At 42.3% G+C, this 13,395-nt stretch overlaps 1 protein-coding gene across 1 annotated transcript in view; it reads left to right on the top strand.

Moving 5' to 3' along the window:
* The first annotated feature begins 7,509 nt into the window (after window positions 1–7,509).
* The window catches only part of LOC308113006 (sterile alpha motif domain-containing protein 10-like), a 48,599-nt gene continuing 42,713 nt past the window's right edge, over window positions 7,510–13,395 (top strand). Inside the window, exon 1 of the mRNA XM_080468881.1 lies at window positions 7,510–7,867. Within this exon, the coding sequence (XP_080325007.1) occupies window positions 7,855–7,867 (13 nt within the window). The 5' untranslated portion in view covers window positions 7,510–7,854. The remainder of the gene's footprint in view (window positions 7,868–13,395) is intronic.

Consider the following 13,395-nt stretch of genomic DNA (forward strand, 5'->3'; position numbering starts at 1 on the left):
CCAGCGGAGAGAAGACTTCTGTAGGGCAGATTTTTACAAATGCACACACAGATTCATTACACTCAATCAGGAGGAATGGTTGATGTGATCTTCAGCAGCAATCTTCCCTCTGGATGTCACAGCAGCCCTCTGCTGCGAGGTTACACTCCTCCTGCTCTGCATTTAGTCCAGCATGTAACGTCTGCTCATACAAGGTTTTCTTACTTTCACATTACCAGTCTGACAGGCAACATGATCCAAAGTGGAGTTGATTTGTCTCTCTGATGGGTGAGCAGCAGATAAATGAGATTATTGACCACTGCTGCTCAGCTGACCTGTTGTCTGACTGAGACAGCTCCGTTTTTTTTTTGGAGGGGGGGGGGGGGGGGGTTAGACACAGAGAATCAAATCATAATGCTTTCTGTTTTCTGTCTTTCATTGAAGGAGAGGAGACAGGACAAGGTTCACATGTTCCTTGAGTTTTAACAAGTATGGACAGTAAACGACAGAAACATGAAGTAAAGGAGCTCCTAAGAGAAGAGATGACTCAACTCGCCATTTCTTCAAAGTATGGATATTGAATTAACCTGAATCCTTTCGTCAGAAAGATCATTTTGGGCCTTGACAAAGAAGATTTTAATGAATTCCATTCTATTGTCTTGCTCATCTAAATCTGACTTTGTTTTGTATTTTTACATTATGTGTTCAGAGAATGGTTCCCTTGTGAAAATAATGGATGTGACAAAGACTAAACGATTCACTGTACTCTCCTGTATAGGACATCAGTTGTGGATGTGGGGAACAAAAGAAAAGATTATAATACTATAGTGGTACACTGTGGTACACATCTTGTTATATTTAGTACATTTTGCTTTCACAAGTCACAAAACCTTTTGCAGTCAGTATTTAAGGACTTAGTCTGAATCCAGTAGAAAGGTTTCTGAAGGTTGGGGAATATTCCTGGCGTGGAATCTTTATAATATGTTTAAAATTCTGGAAATTAAATGATAATGAACTACTGAAAAGGAAATGTATATTTTTAGAACTAAATGTGATGTAATTACATTTAAATAACAAAATATTCCATATCTGTAACCAGTGAGTAGAAACCAACAATATTAAAACAAAAAGCTTCTAAGAATCTCTAATCAAACAAATTCAATAGTTTCTGGATCACAAATGTGATATTTGTGTATCAGGAAGTGTTAGTGTGTTGCTGTAATGTTTGGCTCCCCCATGGTCTCTTATGTTTTGTTTAAATCTGTTTATCTCTAGATGCATGGTTCCTAATGTGTGTGTTGTGGTCTTTTTAAGTTATCCTTCTCTGTGCTGTGGGTGCAAGTTCTCTCCATTTTCTCCTCTCACATTGTTTATGAAGGATTTTTGTTCCTTTTTCAGTCAGATATTGAACTCTGGTTTGTGTTACTGTTTAATTGGCTCTGGAGTCAATAAAGGTTGTCTTTTGTTTCCAAGTCATGGTCTGCTTTTGGGTCCACGCACCCTGACGGTAGGTTTGGCATTCAGTAAAAGGTCAGCGCCTGGCGTGAGACAGAATAACGCGTGGCAGATACCCACGGGTCCTCGAAGAGGTCATTGGCAGGTGGACTCACCTCCCCATCTGGATCCACGCTGACGAAGGCAGTGCCAGTAAATACAATTATAATCCACTTGTCCATTTATAACAGTTTACTCATAGCGTGCTGTAACTGGCTAAATTATGATTATGCTATGGTATAAGATAAATAGAGGCACTGCGTGATAACGCCACAATGTTCAATCAGTCTGCAGGTCGCTGACTTACCTGAAACATCATCCGCTGTGCTTTGCAGTGTTGGTAGAAAACAAGACTGGACTGAGCACAGAAGCTGATGAAAGTGAAACAGGCCTTTTTTACAATACAGTACACTTTCAAGGATGCTGACCAGGTGTTTTTTTTTTTTTTCTCTGTTTCTTTTCAATGTGGTGGAACAAGAAACTCAGTCATCTGACCTGGTGTTTATGTAGAGGTGCACTCACCTTGTCACAAAGCATTAAGGGATGCCAGTGGTTTATTGTCTTACAAATTTTCCAACATTCATCAGTGACAACCGATCACCTCGGATTCGATGCCTTTTGGGTTTTGTGCCAAAGAATCAGAAGAGTCGGACCCAATCAGCCACAGGAACACAATGACAGACCTGTGATTTTATTTTGAGCCAGTATGGACTGATAGAGCGACACATAGACACATAAACTGAGACATATACTGTAGATGTGTGTGGACCACTGTGTATATGTTCGTCTTTGGCAGGGAGAGTTTGTAGCACCTTGCAGAGACTGTTGCACTCTGGGCATTTGCATAACAGTGAGGTCGCCATCAAAGACTGAGGGGAATGAGAATTGTGCTCCTTTCCCATCCCTCCCTCCTTCCCTGCATACATATCCATGTAAATCCACACAAAGAGACATAAACAGAAAACATGGATGCACACACACACACAGTAAAGCAGGAGATGAGAGGAGATGATCAGGGACTGGAAAAAGGAATATCTCTCTCAAATAGGTTCTGTCATCTTTTCTCCACTTGGAGAACAAATCCAGAGTAAGGACACGGCCTTTTGTTTTTTTTTTCCAAAGGAGCCCTCTCAACAATGCACACAGAATTACCAAAACCTCCCTGAGGTCTCTGATTAGGAAAGCAGCTCAGGGCCACAACTTAACACTATAAAGTGGATTCCTCTCTATCATCTACACTCATCTCAGTGGAGTAAATAGCTTCCTATGGGAATTCATTAGATTGCTTTCACTTCCACCTGAAAGAAGGTTCCCTTTCAGATCAGATTAAGCACAGAAAGAAAGGCGCTCTTATGTTTTATTGAGACTCAGCCTCTTTGAATCTGTTTTGTTTCCGAGCATTTAGATGCACTCAAGGTTTATCCGGTCTTTCCTCCTATTTTTTATGTATTTTTTTCCCCCCGTTCTCTTTGGCTCTGGTACTCCTCATTGCCACTCAGGGACAGCCATTCAACATGACACCAGCTTTGGCAGGGCTGACGCCACACTCCAGTATCAATGGCTTCTCTGTGTCTCTCAGGCAAGGGCTCTCCTTCTCCAGCTCTCTTTGAAGAGAGCTCAAGCATAAGCCCAAGACGCTCTGTTTTCATCATGTCACCAGGCACAATCTGGCTGTTACCATTATGAGCACAATGTTTTCTTTTTTCTCGGTTTTTGCTTTCTTAGGCGCTTGCCCAAAAATCTAAACCGCAAGGACATCTGTGTGAGAGTGTCTGCGGAGCATTAATATACTTGTTTGCACTGTCAAACAGGACATGCCATGGCTGTGCGATCGTACAACATTGTCAGGAGAAGATTAATGGCATCATATGCCAGTTGTCCCACATGTTGTCACGCAGGAATCGACACCCTCAGTGTCTTCATCACTTGCCCCCTTTCAGCGCTTACAAGCCAGGAGAGAAAATGTAGCCAGACTGTCAACAGAAGGATACCTATTTACAAAGGCTGAATAGAGACGATACCATTTTCTTCACTGCTGAGCTGATTTTCCTTTTTGGTTTACCTGCACTGACACAAGACCGAATCAACTTTTTCTAAAGGTGTCGCTGCTTTTCTGTCACCTGAAAAAACCCTTGGACGTTGCTGCTCAGAGAGTTTCACCAATTCCTGCAGGTCCATTCTCTTCATTATTCACCACAGTGACCACCCTCTAAATTAAAGATACAAGTTTCAGCCTGCTCAATTTTTTTACAAGACAAAATGTCCGTAGAGGCGAAGTGAAGCACATTTCTATATTGTGTGTGTGTGTGTGTGTGTGTGTGTGTGTGTGTGTGTGTGTGTGTGTGTGTGTGTGTGTGTGTGTGTGTGTGTGTGTGTGTGTGTGTGTGTGTGTGTGTGTGTGTGTGTGTGTGTGTGTGTGTGTGTGTGTGTGTGTGTGTGTAGTGCTTTCTCTCCCAATCAGTGTGTATTCTCGTGAAGCCCTGATGGACCAGCTCATCCTTTGTTGCCGGCTGTTCAGCCTTTGATGATCCAGTGCTGGGCTTTGGGGAGAGCCTTCATCTTCTTACACAGACTGACGGAGTCTTTCAGGGACATATCTCTTCACTGTTCCACAAAAATACTGGCACAGAGCAGGCTGCCGTGTTTCTGAATGCCAGCAGAATCAATTAGCTGGGTACGCTCTGAGATTACATTGACAAAGTCATGTTCACAACTTGCTCCTATATTCTTTTCTTTGAACTAAAGTTTGGTTGTTTGATGGTCGAATAGGAGCCGGCATTAAGTGTCTACGAGGGGATAGTTGTTTTTTAGGCTTTTCTGCCGAAGGATCTCCACCTCTTATAGGCCTCCTGCTATGAGCAAAGACTTTTTCTTTGCAAAAGTGATGCAAAACCCCACATTTGATTTAATTTTAGTTTCAATGAAGTTCTCTATAATTCATTCAAAGGCACGGCACCAAAGACACACAGAAATAGACGGTGGCAGCATGGCGTCTTTGGTAGATCGAGAGAGAGTTTTTAGACTCCTTTGAAAATAATCATATTTTTGGAAAAAGGTGCTTAAAAATTTTAATACTGGGTGATATTCAGTATTACCAACAGAGACCGGGGGAATTGAAAGAAATATCAATGCTATTAACAATTATGAGCAGGTCTAATTAAAATTGTTTCACTTTTTTATCAGGTGGGTTTAGACACAAAACAACTACAATACCTGTTAAGAAAGATTATGTATCAACCTGATACGAGTATCAAAGCATTGTATTAAAATGATACCACAATTTTTCATTTCTTACTAAAATGCTTACGCTCTTTTGTTTTGAGACAAAAAAAACCTCATTATTTTGATGTGAAAGAAAATCTCTATAACTAATACAGGTCCCTTTTCTTTCTTTTATTTTTTAAAGAAATAGTTTATTTGCTGTGGGTATGATAACACAGACTATGGAGCTCTGAGCAAGAAGACCCTTATTCATGTCTGGAGCGTTTACCTTTTTTTTTTTTTACAGCCTGTGTAACTTTTCTCTGGTCGACCAGAATTGTGAGGTAATTGTCAACCTCAGTCAGCTTGTAGATGTGGGTTATTGTCTGTCTCTCTGTGTCAGCTCTATGAAGGGTTTTGACCTATACATGGCGTAGCTTTGCCGCTCTTTGCCTAACATAATTTTGAATAGGCTCTACTAATATGGATTAAGCAGGAATTAAGAATGAATGGGCCACCTGGAGCTCAAAGTCACCCGCCCATTCATCTATGTACCACTATATCAAAGTGAGACTCTCTGGGGGCCGGAGCCGATCCCAGCTGACATTGAAAGACAAAATACACAATGGACACATGGCGGAAACAAGAGACACTGACGCTCCTATAATGTGGCTGTTTTGGGGTTGTGGCAGGAAACCGCAGTACAAACACAGGGAAAACATGCAAATGCACAACAGAAAGGCTTTCGAGCAAGAAAGTGAATGAGTGACGGTTTCCCGGTGAGCAAAGAGAGCCAACCGCTACACTGTGCAGACGCTGTAGTTTCTCTCTTCACTCAACATCTTTATATGTGAGAAACTTTAAAAAAAATAAAAATGCAGAGTCTTCTTCAGCGTTTGAACATCCAAATATCAGATATCTTCTTAAAATAATGTTTCCAGTTCTCACATAAAGCTGCTCATCTGCTTCTGTCAGCACTCCTCTTGACTCTGCATCTCCGTGCATTGTACTTGCTTGTGTATGTCGAAGGCTGTGGCTTCCTTCTGATTTCACTTGTTTGTGGAAAAGTTTGTACAGTAAAATAAAAAAAATAAAAAAAGGCACACACTTTGTAATTTTCTTTGCTGACACTATACAGAGTGGGAAGACCTTGTAGCAAGATACCCAGGAGGCTTGTTTGCTTTCAGTCAAACCCAAACACAAGAGCACAGATTTCTATTAAACCGGGGGTGTTTGGGGAAAAAAAAAAAAAAAAGATGGAGGGCGCGTGTGTTCCTAGCCCTGATTAATGTTGTTCTCAGTTCACTGTTAAGTGAATTTTTATCAGGGCCAAAAAGTCATAACACCCCATAAATAATTACTTCCTAACTCACCTGAAAATTCTGCTCATAAAAGTGGAAAAATGTGAATGCGAGAGGAGACACATTTCTAGATACGGTGTGTGAAAGTGCCTCCGTTCTTTATTCTACACATTTTCAGAGCCGACCCCAGATGACCACTGATGAAGACAAGGTACGCTCTGGACAGTCACCAAAACAACCTGAAACGTGTGTTTTTGGACTGTGGGAAGAGAGGAGAGAATCTGGAGAAAAGCCAAAGTGAGAATATGGAGAACATGCAAACACAGACCCAAGGATCTTCTCACTGTCAGTTGTAAGTGCCCACCACTACATCAGCGGGTGGCTACAGCACAGTAGTATTCTAACTAAGTCAGCATGCTTAAAAACAAATACAAAACAGCATTGTCAGTGTAAACAAATGACAAAGCAAGGCCGGGAAGACAACAAAAAAGTTGGAAGAGCAGGAAGAAGAGGCGTTAACCTCCATGTATTTCTTTTTTTTCCAAGATTCCTTCTCAAGAATTAAAATGAAAACTGCTGCCCCCAGGATAAGCCCACCGCACGGTACTCTTCACTGTGTGCCTCCTTCTGCCAGCAACTTCACAGACATGCCCGACACCACAAATCAATCTTAGTTGTAAGAGTTGCATTGGAGCAACTTTAAATTGGCATTAAAGCAATTTTTTGTATTGACGTTCGATACGATTGAGGTTCTGGTCCGATAGAGTAGAGATACAAGACAGATTCTTTGTTTATCCATCTTCTATACCACTTTATCCTCTTCGTGGTCGCAGGGAGCTCGAGCCAATTTCTACTAACTGTGGGCGGGGGCAGGATACTGGACAGATCTCCAGTCCTCCACAGAGAGACAGACAAGAATACACACTCACATTCACACCTATTGGCAATTTAGGGTCGCCAGTTAATCTCACATTCATGTTTCTGAACTATGGGAAGAAACCACGAGCCACAGCCAGCCAGAGGAAACACATGCACAGATGGGGAGAACATGCAAACTCCACACAGATATGATTCAAATCCTTTTGACACGAAAAGCAAGATAATGACGCTTCTGTGCTGAGAGGAAGAAGTTAAAGGTGTTTTCTCTCAAAACACACAGAGGAACTATCACAGCCCGTGCATGTGTGGGGCCGTTACACATTGAACATCAGCAGTCACACACTAGTTAGAAGAATTAATTGTACTAAAGAGGTCATCACTTTAAACTTTGATGAGAACAGGCATGTGTATCTAGTAACTGTGATGTGAATAATTGTTGAGTTAAAATAATACAGAGAGACGGGCATAAGTATTGTTGTCTCTATGTAAAATGTAAAGGGTTACGGGGAGAGAGAGAGAGTGAGAGAGAGAAAGGGGTGTGTGTGTGTGTGTGTGTGTGTGTGTGTGTGTGTGTGTGTGTGTGTGTGTGTGTGTGTGTGTGTGTGTGTGTGTGTGTGTGTGTGTGTGTGTGTGGGTGTGTTGGAGGGGGCGGGGAGGGGGTGGGGGGTTGAATCAGCTGGTGTCGGGCTGGATGACCTTTTGTCTCAGGGTGCTCAGGTACGGAGGAAGGGGGCGGAGACACGCGCGCAGCCGCTTCATATCGGCCCGGTCCCGGCGTCCGGGACAACAAATGGCCGTGAACCGACGGAGGAGCCGGAGCGTGTTTCTCCTCTGACTACTCACTGAGGCGGCGGGTCCCCATGCTCTCACGGTAGGTTAGAGGGGGCAGGACGCGCTCTTTTACGCTCCTCTCCGTCCCGGCAGCCTGCGTTTTGTCCGTGTGGAAGAAGAATGGGAGAGTCCTGCTGACACCACGGAGAGATACACGCTCAGACCGGGGATGGCTGTGGACGGTAAGACCGCGCTTTATTCCTCTTTAGAATAAAACTACACCCGTCCCAAGAGTTCATCCAGCCGACACACGGCAAATCCATGATGCTATCCATATACTAATCATGATGATAAATAATAATAATAATAATAATAATAATAATAATAATAATAATAATAATAATAATAGACAATATTTCATCCACCACAGGATCTTTGTCCCTATAAATCTGAATTCGCTCGTCTCTCTCAGATAAACGGGGATTTTCCTGATTTCACTCTTCAAACTTATGAATGTCCCACACATTCACAAAGTGGAGCCAAGAACCAGCTCCATCTTTCACGTTTAGTCCTTCATATCACAGGGAAATTGAACACTGTTCTTGTCCGTGCGAGATAGTCTATATTTGTCATGCAGCACCTGGCTCACCTGGGTAGATCACATTCATCCCAACAATGAGGCAGCTCTCTTTGTTCTGCATCCTTTTGTTTTGCATTTCTGTATTCAAACATGACTCAAGCAACAATGTAAGTAAAATTGTCCTGCAAGTGCCCACCCCTAAAAAGACAGTGTTTTTGAATGTCGAAATTCTTTTAAAATGTATATGTCCATGTGTATAAAGGGGTAATTTCTCTTTATATCGTGCACAGATGGAATGTTTTTTGCTTATGTTTTTCAATAGGATGAATGTGTTTTTGTTAATTAGTATGTGCTATCTGAAAGGTCACAAATGGAAGTGATGAAAGTAAAAAATACTTTATTAGAATCTTTGCTCGAGAAAATATGTTTATTTTGAGCCAAAAAATAATAAACTTTTCAAAGTTGAATATCTGAATTCCACCTCCTCGAAAACCTTTAATTTCTCCAAAGATCCAGCATTTTCACTAATGAGGTCATATTTCATGCGACCTCAGCTTTAAACAAATGCTGTTTTTAAGGCATCAGCACTGTCTTTCCCCATTCCTTCTGGCATAAGAGAACAAATCAAATTATGTTGTGCATGAAACACTTTTCTATGCTTTTCTGAGTTGTTTGTAACATTGTTGTTGTTGTGCTGCTTTTTGCTGGCTTGCACTTGGCTGGTTGGTGTCTGCTTCAGGCTAACTGACTTAAGTGAAGTCTAATCAGAGCCTCCCTCCGCTCAAGGGCAATACTGTGTGTGTGTGTGTGTGTGTGTGTGTGTGTGTGTGTGTGTGTGTGTGTGTGTGTGTGTGTGTGAGAGCATCGGTGTGGAGCCAAGTGTGTTTTCCATCTGTCTCCTGTCTACTGAAGCAGGTTAGCTCTTCATTAGCATGGCTGCAGGTAAGAGGTTCAGTCAGATATGCATATATGCCTCGTGACACATTGGACTATCTATAATTAATCCATAGTTTACTTAAGCATCATTAATTTACCCGCAGCCCGGGGCGTTGATGCCACCCTGACTGTGAGCAGTGCCACTTAAACTTTAATGAATGTTGGTCCAAAAAGCCTGTGCTACTGTTTAAAGACACACAGAAAACACAATGTGTTGTATGCAAAGTGGAGGAGGCTAATATCTAGTGATTCTTTGCAATTTTAAAACATTTTATGCAAATAGGAAGAAAGATATTACTATAAAAATGAGTTTTCTGTGATTTTATACAATAAAAAAAAGTTTTGGGCTGTTTGAGAAATATGTATCTGGAATTAGATAATATGTTAAGTGAGAACAGTTTAGTGTGAGACCTCAATTTGTGACTTTTTGAGAAAGGATTTGTAGAGTATAATGGCTGTGTTGGTTTATAATATTTGCATTGATTTTCATTTGCCAGGAGGTTGCAGTGCTATTGTTAGACAGGCTGTCAGCGACAAGCATGTGATCAGTTTCAGGGGATGATCTGCATTTTAAATGGTACAATAGACGTTTTTTTCCCACATCCTCATGTAAATTGCTGACATAATTACATTTTCCTTCTTGTAGCCGGCTGCACAGCGAGTCACGCTATGTAATTATGTTCTCCATGTTTGGCTATTGTGAGCGGATGAAATTCATCAGACGTTTGCTTAAACCGAACAAGACATGTGGCTGTATTGTCACATCAGAGATAAGCAGCCACTGAAGCCATGCTTCTGGCTGCCGTGCTGCTCAGTGCACTTTGTTCAGGTGTGTTTTGTTTTGTCCAGAGCTGCACATCGACATCGGGGGCTGACCCGGCATCTGTTTTTCCAACAAGCAAGATCGACTAAGCTCAGCGTCCGACTATCGAAACATTTGGACCACTCCAGAGAAAACCAGTTTGGCTTCCATCTAATAGCTAGACACATGGACACATGCAGGCACAAAACGCAGAGGGAGAAAAACCCAACAAGCCACGCTCACTACCAGACCGACAGGCTCACATGGAGACAAGCGGCTGAATCAGAATCTAAAAACAACCCATTTATTTATCTCAGCTCCCACGTCTATCAGTGGGAATGTCAGCATACACTTCTCTGTAGGAGGGTTGATGGTGTCTGTTTGCTGCCGTCATGATGGACAATCCACAAAGATGAGAAATGTGTGCCTGGCAGAGTTCTCCAAATAAATACAGATACTACAGGTAGTTCTCCCCGAAAGGAAACTAACAAGAAAAATAAACTGTCTCTTTTCAGAAGCATTTTTGTTGCCAAATTATTGACAGCGTACACAATCCATACCTATGTCATGCTGAATCATGCTGTTAACACCTCAGCAGCATGGTTAACCCTTTTTCTTAAATCCCTCACAGGGCGCAAACACTCTTTTGTTCCCTGATGGGATCAGATGGATGTGTGGTCATTCATCTGTAAAATAATTGGCTCCTTCCAGTCCTGCTATAGATTCCAGTTTCTACAGTGTTCATGTGTGTGTTTATGGTTGTGTGTGAACATATAAATGAAGTGAGGGGGAGGCAGTGGGTGGGGCGATGGGGGAGGAGGACCGTTAGTTTAAATAGACAAATACACCCTTTGTTGTTTTCCTGGCGTTTGTTGCGTCGCCTGCTGGAAACGGCCTCCATTTGGTGCATTTTGGTGTTGCAGCCAAATGTGCTTTCGGCCTCTGTTGGTAAATAATATGGTAATAGTGTATTTACCAACCTCAAGCCCAGTTTCTCAGTGGGGTTATACAGCAATTTAAGGTGCGTGTGCATGATAGGAAGCATGCAGGCTGTTAACCTTGTCCATCATCATCCCGGCTTCCTCACAGCAGGGAGCGTGACACTCAGTATAAAAGCACAGAGCACGCACGCACGCACGCACGCACGCACACGCACACGCACACGCACACGCACACGCACACGCACACGCACACGCACACACACACACACACACACACACACACACACACACACACACACACACACACACACACACACAGAGCTGTCATCCATCATCGGCTCTCTGATCCACCGCTGCACCTGGCCTGAGCCCGTGTGGATTTTGGACTCATGGAAAGAGCAGGGTAAAGACAAAGTGAACGGAATGAGAAAAGAGACACTGAGGGATGAGTTTGCAAAAACTGGTCCCTTGAAAGGGATTACTCAAATGCTTTAACAATATCCTTGAAAAATGTTTATAAGCTGCTCTGACCGCTGAAAGATACATTATTCTCATTGCTCCACGGTGAGGCTCATTTTGGGTTATTGTTTCTTCTGGTTCTAAAAGCATTGCGTCCATCAGACTGATTTCTGAACCCACGACAACTGTTGCCGGAATAAATACAAGGTTTCCAACATCCAGACAAGCTGTTAACAAGTTGTCGATTAGATTATCTGAAGCACTTAAGAGGTCAAACCACAAATCAGCAAGCCTGAAAAGTTATTAATAGCTCCTCTATGGAGGGAATCCTGATTGAGATGAACCAGGAAACGTGTCTCTATTTTGTTTTGGATATTTGCTATGATGAGCATCCTTACGATTTTATAGTTTATCCATCTAAATAAACATGCAAAATAGTGTGACTACCAATGAGAGCTTTTCTCCTCTGTGCGATGCATTCCTGTAACTTTCTTTAACTCAACAGATCAAATTTCAGATAAGGTAATTAAATGTATGCCACAGAACACAGGGTATCAGCATCTTATTCATTTATTTGAGGAAAAAACGGTTTTGAGATGGTCATTCCAGCAATGACTAGGATGATCTATTAACTCAACCTGCTCTTGTTGGGATGCATACCTCAAAAAAGGAAACAGGAGAATATACTTTCCCCGGTCCCATTAATTAATTTGGTGTGAATAAGGTCATTTTCTGCAGTTATTTCATTAGGACTCAGATTTCCATTAGAGAAATGCTGTTGATGGACAACATTCTCAATGAGTTATTGATTTTATGGATTTGTCAAGTGCTCCTATCACACAAACTGCCAAAGATTTTAACCTATGACCCAGTGTGTGGGACGAAGATGATTTAGTGGATAAACATGTCTCGCCTGATTATTGGGCCTCAGGAGATGGATGGGGTTGTTAAAGAATGAAAGTCTAAATGAGCAGTGATTTAATAGGAGGAAACTGGTAGGTTTTAAAAGGCCTCACATGCCCTGGGCCCCAACTGGTACTCTCACTTCTCCATATGAAAAGACCTCACCTTTTTGATCCACTGACCTTGTCTTGAGTCCAACTTTTTTGCCCCCATCTCCCCCTCCGCGGTCTCCCTTTATTCCTTCCTCTTCCTGAATTAGAGTGCGCACAGGCCCATATCCAATTTCTCTCCTTTAATTAGCCTTCTGCACACAGAGACGGATCAGGGCAGAGGAGCTGAAAGGGTGTTGGGACAGAAGAAAAAGAGAGAGATGTAATTTTTCTGAAAGATTTTGCTAATTAGGTATAATTTCATACAGGGGTTGTATCCCTCATGTATCATACTGTTATTACTTACTGACTCTAAACTCAGTAACTGTCTTTCTCTTCTTGTCATAGTTCTCATATGTCTAATCAATCCAATCAGTGGTTTTGGCAAATTCAGATAAAGCTTTAGTGTAGTTTTATTTTCAGCTATAATTATGGAAGAAGAGTTGTAATGACTCGATTCACCATTAAGGAATATTGTCCTCTGTAGGTCCTCGTTATTACCATCTGTCCCGTGAAAATGTGATAGCAGCAAACGTGATGAGTCCGTGTTCTTCTAATTTCTTTGTGTCCTCCACTTCATCCTTGGCCAGATGTCTTTCAGTCGGCAGTTTCAAGGAGAGCAGTCAACCTCTTCCCCCGCTCGCTATCCTTCCCATTAGAGTTTGCTAAACAAACAGTCTAATTAAGTGTGGCCTTGTGTGATAGGCTAAGCTTGGAGCTTTTCGCTCTTTGTTAATAGGTTGGCCTGCTCCTCCCACCAAGTGCCGGGGGGTCAGCGAAGCCCGTGGCGCAGATCGTCCATTAAAACCAAATGGCTAATGGCTCCAGCTACACCCTAACAAGGCATACATCCTTGCACGTTCGGGAGCAGGAGTCACGTTCATCCACTCGAAAAGCAATTACATTACTGGCAGCAATCTAGTAGCATGATCGGTGGCAGGTTTCAGCTGCACGCGTGGAAGTTTCTATGCATATTTTAAACTGGCCAAGTCGGTGTCTG

Source organism: Lipophrys pholis (genome assembly GCF_963383615.2).
Source record: "Lipophrys pholis genome assembly, chromosome: 8".
NCBI classification, from domain to species: domain Eukaryota; kingdom Metazoa; phylum Chordata; class Actinopteri; order Blenniiformes; family Blenniidae; genus Lipophrys; species Lipophrys pholis.